We start from the raw sequence: 14,442 nt of genomic DNA on the forward strand, positions 1-14,442 counted from the left end.
TTTCTCCAAGAAAGGTATATCGTTAACTCCTCTTTTGTTTTATATTCATGACAATTATTATGGTGTAACTGGATCATTGGGAAAGATTAATCGTGTGCATGTTTCATTAAATAAGTGAATATTTAATCTTGTAAAATTTTGTTCATAAAATAATAAAATATTATTATTTTAACTATCCGCTGCGTTAATCTGAAATTGGTAAAGTACACACGATTTTCCAACAATTTGACGGTGGAAGAGATGCAGTTGTTGCGTAAAGTTCACAGGTTCAAATTCTCATCATCCTCCAAATAAGAAATTTTAGTGTAGTTTCTGGTTTTTTGTTGGGCAAAACATTTTGCATTCGTGGTGTCTACCGGCTAACATTTTCAATTATAAGTGGGCCAAAAATTCCCAAATAAAAAGTTTGTAAATGGCCGATTTTTGAATTTGTGTTGGGCTAATATTGATTTGAATTTTGGACTTGAATTAATCCTAGTATTCTAGTTGGGCTAACAACAAATTGGTGCTCTCTATCCTCATGGTGCCCTGGGCCATTGTCCATGTGTCTCATTAGGAAGGCCGGCCTTGGATGCACTTTTGCCTAAAGTTTGTATGCCTAGTTTTGCTTGAAGTATGATTTGTAACATGAAGAGTTTGAAGTGTAAACAAGTGGATTTACACTCATTTAGATTTGAGTGTTAGTATGCATATCATTATAACCATCAGGTGAGGTGAAAATTGTAGTCTGTAAAGTATGGTACTTGTTATAGGCTAATTAAACATTTACTGTTTCAAAATCTAGTTAATACCAAAATTGAAAAATTCAATATTATTGCTCTAAGTACTGAATAAACCTTAAAATAGTTTGGTTTTGTTATGTTTGTTATTCGCATTTGTTTTGGTATGTTTGTTATTCAATATTATGGCTCTTTTGGTTGTCCTCAGTTTGTTTGGTTTGCTCTCGTAGGTTTTTTTGTGGTTGTGCTTTTTGACCTTTTTGTTTTGGCTCGCTCCTCGATAGTTGTTAGTTAATTTGGGTGCATTTAGTTTTGTGATTGATTTAAGCTTTCTAGTTGCGAGGCGTTTTCCGAGTCGGTCCCGTTATGTGTTTCTTGAAGGGTTCTTTCATCTTTTGATGAAAGTTCCTAGGTTTTATAAAAGTTTTAGTTTTTTCGTCAAAATAAAATATATATAATAAAAACCTTATATAGTCCCAAACATTTACACCTCAAATAATACCTTGCTTTTCGCAGCATGGACCAGATGATAGAACTATCCCAGGAAATACTGTTGCTGTTCAAGCAGACATGCCATTTAGCAGTTTAAATAATTTTGGAACAACGTTCTTGTCGAAATTCGAGTGTTCTCAAATGCCCCATCCAGTGAGCCATCATGAGAAACTAGGTTTTTTCTTTTCTCAAATGACACAGTGTGGTTAAGTTTTTTTTTTTTTTTTTTAATAATCTAAAGCTGCTGGAGCATATTACATTTGTGGATACGCCTGAGGTTTTATCAGGCGAAAAGCAAAGAACACAAAGAAGCTATGATTTTACTGGTGTCACATCCTGGTTTGCTTCAAAATGTGATCTGATCTTGCTTTTCTTTGATCCCCATAAGCTTGATATCAGCGATGAATTTGAACGTGTTATATCATCCTTACGATGAAACGATGATAAAATACGAGTGGTCTTGAACAAGGCTGATCAAGTTGATACCCAACAAGTACGAACTGATTTGCATACCTTCAAAATTTATAGTTCCTTAACAGTTTTCGGTTGCCGTCATTTTATATTTTTGATATATTTATTTATTTATCAATATTAGTATTTTTTCTTCTTTTTTTTTTTTTTTTTTTTTTTTCCCCTTCTTATTATCAGTGTTTTCGTATTGCAGCTAATGAGGGTCTATGGAGCCCTAATGTGGTCCCCAGGTAAAGTCCTAAACACTCCAGAAGTTATGCGTGTTTACGTTGGGTATGAACAACTAATCTTTCAAGTTTTCATGTTATTATAATACAGGTTTGGTTGACCGATTAACTATATTTGTATTTTCTAAGAATATTATGTTAGATATGATCACTTAAATGATATTTTGACGATGCTATAATCTTAAAACTAATCAATTAATGAGATATTATGCTGCTGATTTACTTTGGATGACTTCCATTTCGTTTGACCATGATGTGTTCATTTGATCTGTTTAGGATACCATATTTAACCCACAAGTAAATGGATTATATATGACCACCTCTATTTTATATGATATGCATTTCAACGGAATGTTAACGGTCCCACATCAGCTTATACTGTCACTATATCTTCTCATTTTTTTTTATTTGGTTGCAAAGCTTGAAACTAATGACATCTTTCATCCATGGTGTCAGTTCCTTTAATGACAAACCTATAAATTCGGTTACTGCTGGGCCAATTGGAACAGAGTTTTTGAGAAGGAGCAAGATGATCTTCTTAGTGACTTGAAGGCAGTACCTAAGAAGGCTTGTGATCGCAGAGTGAGTTTCTAGAACTTTAAGTCCGTTTATCATTTACATTTAGATAAAGCTGTTTGATACATTCTTTATTGCTGCTTTTGTTGCTAAAAGAAAAAATAATATTGTCTTCTTCATTCATGTTTACAGATCAACGAGTTTGTGAAGCGTGCTAAAGCTGTGAGGATTCATGTTTTCATTATTAGCCATCTTAGGAATGAGATGCCTGCCTGGATGGGCAAGGCTAAAACTCAGAAGAAACTCATTGATAACCTAGAAGACGTATTTGCAAAGGTTTATAATTAATCTCCTTCAACTTACAAGTTCATGATATATGGTTGTGTGTGTACTTATGGGATCTGTTAACAGGTTCAATGGGAACATAACTTACCAGCGGGAGACTTCCCGATTGTAGAAATCTTCAGAGAGAAATTGAGCGGTTACAGTATAGATGAATTTAAGAAGTTGAAGCCGAAAATGCTCAAAACAGTCGATAATATACTGGGATATGATATCCCTAATCTTTTAGAGAAATTCAGCAATCCGAATGGCTAATGTTAGATGCTAGCAATTTGAGGATAAGGGACCTGTTTCTGAACCATATAATGACTTTGGATGTGGTCTAGTGTGTAAGTTTGTGTGTGTGTGCCTGCCATTATAGAACTACACTATTTGCATATATTCAGAGTATGAATATGCTGTTTCTAAATGAACTTTTTTGAAGATGAACTGGCCACCTTTAACCCCTTTTTTTATTAATAAGTTATGATGAAATCATCAATGTTTAAAACAAAACTTAACAAAATAGGGAAGTTATAAAATGTTGTGCATGATCAATCATGTATGAGTAAATGCTTCACAAATATAATTCCTTTCGGGTGTGTTTGGGCGAAACTAGCTGGAACTGGTAGTTGGAGCTTATTTTTAAAGTTGGAGCTCTAGATTTTTTCTATAAGTATCTGTTAAAGTAGTTGTGCTTGAAACAAAACTCTCATATCCTCTCACCGAAAACCTTTCCTCTGGTTAAACCTTATTGTATTTGCGCCGCCACCCCCTTCGGCAGCTCTCCAGAGGTGCGGTTAGGCTCTTTTTTTTCCCGTTTCTTCGCTTTTTCCCATTTTCCTTTTCCCTGACATCCACTTCGTCCCGATCAGACTTCCGGGGCGTGTTTCATGTTTTTTCCGGCCTGCTTTGTTCAATTTCTTGCTTGATTGTGACGATCGCTCCAAATCCATATGGACGAACACGTCATTCATTGATTTCATTGCGAGGTATTTGACCTCTATGTGATACGTTTTGTAACATTGCATTCGTTTGAAAAGGTATTTCATAAATGAATATATAAATTCCAGGTTTTTTTACATTTGATGATTCCTACGTATAGACAATCACCATTTAAATGGTTTACAATAATACATCTGTTGACAATACAGTCAAAATAAGATACATGGTAATGGTTTGATGAATGCAAGTTTCTTGTATATAGCATGTATGACTCCAAGCACATAACTTGTATCACGTATGAGCAAACAGCGGAAGACTTCTAGAAACCTGAGAATAAACATGCTTCAAGTGTCAACACAAAGGTTGGTGAGTTCATAGTTTTAATATTACACATATTACAAAAGTTCAGTTGTTTTATTCAAAACGTTTATCATTATGTTTTAAATAAAAGGTGGATCACAAGATTTCAGTTGTTTCATCCGAAACGTTTATCAATCGGTTCTACAAAGTTGAGAACCCTGGTAACTAAACTTTAACGTTTATAATAAGTACCCCTCGTTTAACATGCAACCAACATGTACAATACACGCAATCCAACGTGTACTAACTTCAAATAGCATACGTCTGTTTTATAGTTCAGGCTAGAGTTTCTTTCTATACCTGGAACAGACGGGGATGTCAAGTCCTATGGATCCATATATAACTACTCGCGCCCACCAGTTCTTATAACCGGCAGTTACTAGTTACCAAAGCTAAGGGATTTTCGGTTCAAACTTGGTGTAGAATTTAGTATGTACTTGTATCCATTGCGTTTAAAATAAAGTGCATGTATTCTCAGCCCAAAAATATAGATTGCAAAAGCAATTAAAAAGGGAGCAATGAAACTCACGCATATAAATATTGTATATCGGTTAATAAAGCATTTGCATGTATTCTCAGCCCAAAAATGTAGAGAGTAAAAGGGATCTTATGAAACTCACACATATAAATATTGTATATCGGTTAATAAAGCATTTGCATGTATTCTCAGCCCAAAAATGTAGAGAGTAAAAGGGATCTTATGAAACTCACGCATATAAATCTAGTATTTTCAGTATTTATAAACAGTCGCATGTATTCTCAGCCCAAAAATATATTGAGTAAAAGGGATCATATGAAACTCACTGTTTAATATTGATATACAATATTGCAGGAAAGCACGTAGACGCATCGGAGATGATAAACACGAGGTTTGATTCAGAAAAAAAAAATACCCCCGAGCATTACCCATAACCTCCTTGGCAATAACCCATAATTTCCTTAGCTCTAGCTTGCTCGAAAACTCATTTTGAAAATTACTTGGACAACACTCCGTCGTAATATTTGATGTACATTATTATTTTTGTATCGCAAAAATAATAACACTAATAATAAAAAAAATAATAAGATTAATAATAATCTTATTAATAATAATAATAATAATAATAATAATAATAATAATAATAATAATAATATAAATAATAAATAAAATAAATACGGAGTAATATGTATGTGTGTGTTTTTTTTTCTTTCTTTACTCGGCAGAAAATGTTGCAATTTATAGAACCTGGCCTGAAATCTGGAGTCATGCGACTCGCATGGAAATGGCCTTCTGGCCATGCGACTTGCATGAGGACCAGGGACAGCTCACATTGTTTTGGCTCCTAGCTTGTCGACATAATATAAAATAAATATAAATATATAAATAATTAATATAATTATTTATATATTATATTTTATTCTTGTGCATAGTAGACTAGATATTTTTGGTCCGTTGCGTCGGGCGTTTCTTCTTGACTCGGGTCCCGGTTCCGGATTTTCAGACGTCCTTGCGTACTATTTTATATCGTGTACTTTGCGTTCCGCAACTTGTACTCTTGTCATTTTTAGACGTTCTTCATCAATAATTTGAACCTTTTTAATTGTATCTTGTACATTTGAGCATTTTGGACCTTTCCGTCTTCAATTCTTCGTTTTCGCCTTTTGTCTTCGCACTTATTAAATATAAACGAATATTACTTGAATATGGAACAATTACAACTAAAATCCTGTCTTTCTTGGAGGATAATGCTATGAAATATATGTTCCTTTTTAGCCTTATCAATAGCCTTAAATTATCCCTTAATTATATCACTCAAAGTGTATCTTAAACTTTCGAGTGTTTTGGTCATTTACTTCTATAAATCATCGTCTCGCTATTTGTTAAAATACATTTTTATAATAGCGGTTTACTGTAGCAAAGTTACTGTAGCAAAGTCAAATTTTACTGTAGCAATTCACTGTAGCAAAGTCAATTTCACTGTAGCAAATAGTGATTTTCGAAAACACTGTAGCATTTTGAGTAATGTGGCAATTTGAAAACACTGTAACAAATTAGTGTTTAACTGGTTCATCTTAAACGCTTTAGTTAACTTATCTAAATATCAATTGAATCAATAAACGAATGTTACTATCGTTTATTATATATATGTATATATCTTTTTAATATACATAAATCAGTTTTTAAATACACATTGGAAGTTATTTATAAATAAATTTTAATAATAAATATTTCAACTTATCATATACATTCAAATAGATATTTAAACCAATAACTTTAATGTACGGTATCAAACAATTAATACATTGTTACCTTTTCATGTTATAGTATATATGTATCTATTTACATATAATTGTTCGCGAATCGTCGAAAACAACCGAAGGGTATTTAAATATATAAAAGTAATTCAAAAATTTTGAGATTCAGTTTTACAGACTTTGCTTATCGTGTCGGAAATGTTAATCATACAAAGATTAAGTTTAAATTTAGTCGAAATTTCTGGGTCATCACATTGATTCAGGCGGCAAAGTCCTCTGGTCTTCTGGGTTTTGTTAGATGTTGAGCGATACGTACGGATCACTCGTTTCTTGCCTTTGTTTTGCTTCTGGTGTGTGCATCATTTCTTGCCAGTGACAACTTTAGGTTCGTCTTTCCTTTACGACTCATAGGCGGCGAACTTCATCTTTTTGGGGTTTTGTGGTTGTGGAAGGTTAATCTCGGGTTTGCTTGTCTTTATGTCGCTTGGTTGTTGGCGGTTTCTCCGGTTGGGGTGGGTGCGGGGTTTTGTGCTGGTGCTTTACTGGCAGTTTTCCTCATATCTTACAAAAATGGCGACTTTTTGTCAGTCGGCTTTGCTCCCGCATCTTCCTTGTGGTAGTGCAGGCCGTCGGATTTTGTATGTTCTTGTCCTCTTCCCTCCTTGTTTACTTGGATTGTTGTTGCTTAGCCGGTTTCTGATTGGGTTGGGTTAACGACTTTCGGTTGGTGCTCCTGCCGCTGTTATTTATTTGGGTTGAGTTCGTCGTTGCATCTTCCTCGTCACCAGTTTTGGGTCGGAACGATCTGGTGTTGTTGCTGCTTGGTTGTTGTTTGAGCTGCTAAGCGCCAAAAAATTAGGTGTGTGGGGTTTCTTTCGGTTGATTCTTGACTGTCCGAGGGTTTGGTTTTAGCGGGCTAGGTTGTCTATGCGGATCGTTCAGGTCTTCTTGGATTTGCTTTGTCAACGGGGGGTTCCTTCTAGGCTTCTGGTTGCGGTCTCGAGGCGGGTGTTCTTGGGTTGCCCGGCGTGCGGATTTGTTTCAGGTACTTGACTGTTTGGGAGGCTAAGGTTTGCTAAGAGGGAGGGTCGCTTGCTGACTTCTGTTTAGGTGAAGACATTTTTTTGAGGTTTGGTGGTCTTTGTGGCGGTTACAACAACAATTTAACTTCAATGCAATATTTCAGTTTATTGGTTAGAAGGTGTGTTTTTCTCCGACTTTTCAATGTACCATTGTATTGTGTAATGGTCTTAATTGCTTTTCATGTTGGACGCTACAATAGTTTATTAAACAGATTGATATCTCTCTTTTATATATATATATATATATATATATATATATATATATATATATATATATATAAAAGTTTTCTGAAAAAAAAAAAAAAAAAAAAAAACAATTTACAAGGTATTTCTATACGATGGAGACATCTAACCATCATATATTGGTTAATAATCGAAAGCCCGCCAAAACAATTGTTTCTCACTACAAAATCAATCAAAAAGCCCTCAACTTTATCCCCAAAATGAAAATCACAAAACGATTCAATCGCGTCATCACACCCTTAAATTGTTCCACTAGTAATCCCAAATGTCAAATCAGTAAAAATGACCCAAGATTGAACCCTAAATCAAAACCAAAACGTAGTAGAGCAATCAAGAAAAAAACCCTAACCCTATCTGATTCTGATGCTAATATAGAAGAAAACTTGAATCCCGCCTTTATTATATTGGAGAAACCCCCAAAAATATTGAGTTTTGATTTTTATCAAATTGATGCTCTCCATCTTGCACCTCAATTGCTTGGCAAGTATCTTAAGAAAGATGATGTTGTTCTCCAAATTACAGAGGTAATAATAATAATACTTTATTTACTTGTTTTTTGCTTAAGCTAATTATTAGTCAAATGGAACCATAGAAACAGGAATTTTTTTCACAGGGGGCAAAAAAAAAAAAAAAATTAAAAGAGTATCAATTTTTTTGGTCAATGCTTTTGGGTAAATTATGAAAGCTTTTGGTTAAAATATGGAATCCATAAGAGTTGTATTTATGGGATTGGGATCGATCAAAGGGAACTTAACTCACTAGCACATCATATGGGTTGCCAAGTTGGTAAGTTTCCCTTCACGTATCTAGGTCTACCCATTGGTTCGAAAATGAAAAAGTTGGAGGATTGGCGTCCGGTCATTGATAAATTTAATAGTAGACTTTCGAGTTGGAGGATGAGGTCGATGTCATTTGGGGGAAGACTAGTTCTTATTAAAGCGGTTCTCACGAGTCTACCATTGTACTATTTCTCGCTCTATCGTGCCCCGGCTTGTGTGATTAAACTACTTGAGAGTGTAAGGCGCAACTTTTTTTGGGGCAGGTCGGGTTCGGGGTCAAAAATATCATGGGTCAAATGGGACATTGTCTTAAATTCTTACGAAAAAGGGGGGTTATACATCGGGACTTTAAAAAACAAAAACTTGGCTCTTTTGGAGAAGTGGTGGTGGAGGTTTAAAACCGAAACCGACTCACTTTGGGTTAAAATAATTCGAAGTATTCATGGTTCGTGTGGTGGCTTGTTGTCGGATAGTGTAATCTCACACTCTACGACAATAGGCACTTGGAGAAATATTATCTTAGCAGGTTCGGAAATGGAAGACTCGCATGTACCATTCAAAATCTCTTTCACCAAAGTCATTGGAGATGGAAGTAATACTCTCTTTTGGCATGATCACTGGATTGGCGAAGGCAAGCTATGCACTATGTTCCCTCGGTTATACAAACTCGAGCAATCTGCCCTTGTTACTGTTTCTGACCGTGTACCCGAGGGAGGATATGTGTGGAACTGGAGAAGAACACCCACTGGACGAGCAGCTGGAGAATTCGAGGACCTAATTCTTTTGTTATCTTCTTTTATTTTTGATCGCAGGCAGGAGGATAAATGGAAGTGGTTGATTGCATCAGATGGTATCTTTAGAGTGAAGACGCTAGCGACTGAACTCGACATCCATTCTCTTCCAACGTGCACCTCTCAATATAACACTCTGAGGAATAATCTTGTGCCAAAAAAAATAGAAATTTTTGTATGGAGAGCGCTCAAGAAAAGACTTCCCGTTAGGCTCGAGCTAGACAAAAGGGGTATCGACCTTCATAGTGTGAGATGCCCGCTTTGCGACGACGATTTGGAATCCGTAGATCACTCACTCATCTTTTGTAAGCACGCTTTCGACGTTTGGGAGCGTGTTTTCAAATGGTGGAATTTGGGTAATTTTTCGCTACTAAGTCTACATGAAATCTTCGAAGGAAATGAAATTTTGAACAACACACTTTCGGGGTTCGGTAAGAAAATTTGGCAAGCTTCATTGTGGTGTTGTGCGTACCTCATTTGGAAGAACCGGAATAATATGGTATTTCAAAATAAATGTTGGAACGCACCGTTAGCGCTTAACGAAATACAAGTCAAATCTTTCGAATGGGTGGCAACGAGATCGGCAAGATCGAAAATTGATTGGCACACGTGGCTCTCTAATCCTAGTTCCTATTTTTCGATTTCCTAAGCTGTAAATCCTTTGAGCTGCAGCCTTTGCAACCCAAGGATGCTCTTGTTGTAGTGCTTAGTTTTTTTTTTCATGTTTTCCATGTTCTGTTTTGGTCGAGTTTGTGTTGTAGCTTAGTCGTGTTCTTCTGATGTACTGTTTCGATGCATAGGCTGCTCCTATGCCTCCTGTTTCCTGTTTAATACAATTTGCTTTTCAAAAAAAAAAAATATGGAATCCATTGGGGGAATAATAAAAAATTCAAAATTCTTGCACTAAAAATTTTGAATCCACAGGGGGCGGTAGTGATTCGTGATATCAAATTGGGGTTTATATTGATTATTAGTGTATGCTATAAAGTTTTTAGTTTGTGACTTTGTGTATTTGTGTGTATTATATCAAAGTAATTTGATTAGTAAAAGTGCAGGTAGAAGCATATAGGTCCAACGATTCAGCTTGTCATAGTCGAGTTGGCATTACATCAAGAACAGCTCCTTCTGTAAGACATTCTAATACATTCATTCCATTTCAATTTCCGTCTTTTCATATGATTTGTCGTTTGGTTGATGATATGAAGTTGTTTATGACATCATTTTGCATATAAGATGTGTCTAAAGATTGCTTCTTTATATTGTTTGATGAACCTATTAGTATTTGATGAACATATTAGTTTTGTGACATTAAAATCTTAAAGAAAGTAGCTTCTAATCTTACTTATAAAAAAAATCCCAAAAATTGAGATTGAAATACTGTTTTATTATGAGGTTTTTGTGAATGCTATTTTTTTTCTTTTCTTTTTAACAAGTTTTGTTTTTCGTTGTCTCGTTTGGAATATTGGATAGTTTGGACCAGGAGGACATGCTTTGGTGTATCTTTGCTACGGTATGCACAACATGCTGAATATTGTAGCTGACAAGGAAGGAATTGGGTCGGCTGTCTTGATCCGTTCTTGTGCTCCTATCTCCGGTAATAGTATTATTATTATTATTGTTATTATTAATTATTATTATTGTTAATTATTATTATTAATAATTTATTAATCATTATTAGTATTATATTATTATTAATTATTATTGTTATTATTATTATTATTTTCTTTTGACACATACTGGCATAAAAGTTTCATGTTGTTTGGTCTAGATGCTCCACTATAATTACATTCTCCTTGAATCATTAAGTTTCTATTGTTTGGTTTATGTAATAGACTAATAGTTACTGCATAACATTAGAGTAAAATGTTTAGTTTCTTCTTGGATGAAAGAGTACGTTTAATCTAGCTATGTTTGACTTTCAAGGTCAAACAAACTGATCTGTGACTTTGGAACAGGGTTGGAAACTATCAAACAGCGTCGGGGTTTGGACACCGAGAAGCCAGTTCTTCTTACTGGGCCTGGCAAGGTTAGTAGTCTCCATAGCCTTTCGAAGCCCAGGTCACAGTTTCGACCCGTTTGCTTATAAATGGGTTGATTTGGCTCTCTTTTGATCAAATAAAATTTTCCTAAAAGCAGAGGCGATTCTAGGTTATGGTTCACGGGGTCACGGGCTAGCACTAGTTTGATTTTTTTTTATCTTAGAAAATATCCTTTACATTGTATATGACACAACTAAATTTAACTACACGGCGCATATATTTATTGAATTTATAGTTTTCTCTTTATTTTGTATAGGACACCACTAAATTTAAGTACTTGGATCCCATATATTGTTCAAATTTGTAATTTTTCAAAGGTAAACAACCATTATAATAACATTTAAATATAATTAGTACTGGAAAAAAAATCGGGACCCCGTTGAGTTATGATCCTGGAATCGCCACTTCCTAAAAGGCAAACTGATTAAATGGTAATGATGTTGAAGTTGAAAAATTTTTGCTATTGTGTAGTGCACATAACTTCTTCATTTTTATATAAAGAATAAGATTATAAATATATTTTTGTCAGTGTACTTATAATATACACAGTTTCTGAAAAATAAAATTACTAGCTAAAAATGTTTTCGGGTAAACCACATGCGGTTCCTTCAAGTGTGTAATAAAAATGGTCTGTTTGAACAAAAACCCATATTGACTCGTGGTCAAATATGCCCATATTCACAGTTTGTTTTATAATTTGATAAAATATAATTATGGGATTTCATCATTTAGGTGGGTCAAGCACTAGGGCTTACAACAGAGTGGTCTAACCATGCTCTCTTTACTCCTGGTAATAATTGATCAAACGTTTTTGCTTTTTTCCGGGTTTGTGATAAAATGAGATGAATTAATTGACTGAAATTTGGTCTTTTAGGTGGGCTGGAAATTTTGGACGGTCCAGAAGTGAAAGGAATGGTAGTGGGTCCACGAGTGGGTATAGATTATGCATTGCCTGAACATGTTAGTGCATTATGGAGGTTTGCAATTGCAGGTAGTCCTTGGATTAGTGCCCCTAAAAACACCCTCAGGCCGCCTTTATCTTCTGGTTAAGAACATTCATGATAGATGTGTTCTTTCGTTGTTGACAAAATTTGTATTATATGTTTTGTGTATAGTAGTTTATTGTGTGGATCTTGAAAAAGAACAGAAACCAGTTCAAGTAAACTAATGAATCGCGGTTTTGACTTCGGATGTGCACTATTTTAACTGGTGAACAAAGTGAATCATAATGTTTTGTCTTCTTAAACATATTGTTATTCAACACCATCTGCACAATAAAAAATGTTCAACAATTTGAGAAGTTTTTATTTGACAACCTTAAAGAATATGACATGGGTCAGAAATCAACCTTTGACATTCTATTGACAAGTTTTGAAGACAAAAATAGGTGAAAAAGAACTCAAAGCTCACAAACAGCACCATCCACTCTTTAATCAAGCCAATACAAAACTATAGTACACATCTACAAGCATGAATTTGATGGGATTTTAACCAAGCTATCAAAAACAATAGAAATGGACAAGACTATACAAATACTACCCTTCCATGGTAGTCTGAACATGGAAAACATCATTTGTTTACTTATGCAGACCACGGCGACTATCTTGTTTGGCTAAATCTAATAAAAAGGAAAAGAAAAAATATAAGTGTCAAATTAACGTTTAGCGTGTTTGATATTTCTAAACTAAATGAAATCGATGAAAAAGTAAGATCTTTCATACCTAAGAACAGTAGACGATATACAAAAGGCTGTATCAACTGGTGTTTGAAGGTCACTGCACACTGATTCTATGTGGAAGCTTTTTTCAACATTGATTCTGTGTGAAAGCTTTTTTCAACGGCTCTTTCTGAAGTTAAACTCGGTAAAATCGAGCCGGAACATGAGGAACTTTCAAATCAATGTGTTGTTGCACATGTAATTAACTAATTTAGATATGAACCCTTTAAAAAGAGACGAGTATTCCTTTGAAACTGTATCTATATCGTGTCCTGTACTTTGTAGAAATTCGTTAACACGTTTTATGGCTTTTTTTGCCTTCACTAAGCCATGCATCTGAATCACAAGTTTTGATTTTTGAATGTTTTGGTTGTTCGCATTTATCTTCCATGGTTTTGCAAATGTTGGTCAACAAGATAACGCAAAATCTCTATCTAGCTGCCTTTTTTCTTGTCGATATTTACTGCCTTTTGCTGCTATTGCTTCTTCATGATGTATTTTCTTCTCTAAACTCCTTACAATTTCCTGCTGAATACCGATGTTATCTGCCATGTTTTGCTGCACTTTTCTGTTGCATTTTCCTGCTACACACTATTGCGTTTTCCTGCTGTTTTGCTCTGCTTTTACCAGCTCTAAAATGCTGTTGTAAACTACTACTTTGATCGCTTACTACTTGTAATGTAGTGCACCTTTTCCAAAGCTTCCTGCTTTGCTGCGTACTGCTACTAATCTGCTATTTTTCCGATCAAATATGATTATCACCCTGCTACTGCTATTCTGCTTTCGTTGATTGCAAAAAGAATTGCAATTTTTTGTTTCAAAATCAGCCCATGCCGGCTGACTCATTTTCTGCAAATCTGCTACGCAATTCCGCTGCACTTGCGTTTCTGCTTCTTTCAACTTGCCGTTTCTTTTTACTGCTACTGCTTATCTTGATTGCATAACATAATCGACCTGCTCTTTCTATTTCGGCACAAGAATATTTAGATTCTGATACCAATTGTTGGAACATTGTTACACCCCGAAAATTAAAGGAATTATTTTATTAAATTTAATATTAATATAATAATACCGGATGGGTGATATGGTGTGAGGTATGTTATTTTAATAAATAATATATCATTTTGTGTGTCAGGTGCGTAAATAAGTAAGCCTTTCGTTATTTTGGACCTCGGGTGTCAAACGAAAAGTAAATTAAAACTTGAGAAATGGATGGAGGGACCTACTAAGTAAACTTCCCTAGTCTTATGTTAGGGGTAAAGTGGGTGTTAGTTTAGGGACTTATGTTCAAATTGAGGAAAGTTAATTAAAATGTATTAAAAAGAAAAAGATGAGTAGAATAAATTCATTTCCGAAAAATCTTAGTAAAAGTTCTAGTTAGTTTGGTGGTGGCGAGTTAGAGGAGAAAAAGAGAAAAAGTTCAAGTCTCTGATTCTTACACGAAATTGAAGCTTACATTCTCTTGTATTGTGATTTAGTAAGTGAGATAGAGCTATTGTGAACTG

General features: G+C 34.8%; 1 protein-coding gene and 1 pseudogene across 1 annotated transcript; both read left to right on the forward strand.

The window, feature by feature from the left end:
* LOC139841009 (EH domain-containing protein 1-like) overlaps nt 1–3,022 on the forward strand; it is a 44,021-nt pseudogene extending 40,999 nt beyond the window's left edge.
* Nucleotides 3,023–7,745: 4,723 nt separating this feature from the next.
* LOC139844793 (DNA-3-methyladenine glycosylase-like) lies at nt 7,746–12,389 on the forward strand. Its single transcript, XM_071835019.1, has 6 exons — nt 7,746–8,135; nt 10,237–10,308; nt 10,652–10,775; nt 11,137–11,207; nt 11,953–12,010; nt 12,095–12,389. Exons 1-6 carry the CDS (start codon nt 7,812–7,814, stop codon nt 12,268–12,270), a joined length of 825 nt encoding a protein of 274 aa, XP_071691120.1. The 5' UTR covers nt 7,746–7,811; the 3' UTR covers nt 12,271–12,389.
* Nucleotides 12,390–14,442: the final 2,053 nt, after the last annotated feature.

Source organism: Rutidosis leptorrhynchoides, chromosome 4 (genome assembly GCF_046630445.1).
Source record: "Rutidosis leptorrhynchoides isolate AG116_Rl617_1_P2 chromosome 4, CSIRO_AGI_Rlap_v1, whole genome shotgun sequence".
NCBI lineage: Eukaryota > Viridiplantae > Streptophyta > Magnoliopsida > Asterales > Asteraceae > Rutidosis > Rutidosis leptorrhynchoides.

Coding starts and splice junctions, on each gene's coding strand:
- LOC139844793 (XM_071835019.1), top strand. CDS start 7,812: ATGAAAATCACAAAACGATTCAATCGCGTCATCACACCCTTAAATTGT. Junction 10,776..11,136: donor TTCTTGTGCTCCTATCTCCG/GTAATAGTATTA, acceptor ACTTTGGAACAG/GGTTGGAAACTATCAAACAG. Junction 12,011..12,094: donor CCATGCTCTCTTTACTCCTG/GTAATAATTGAT, acceptor TTGGTCTTTTAG/GTGGGCTGGAAATTTTGGAC.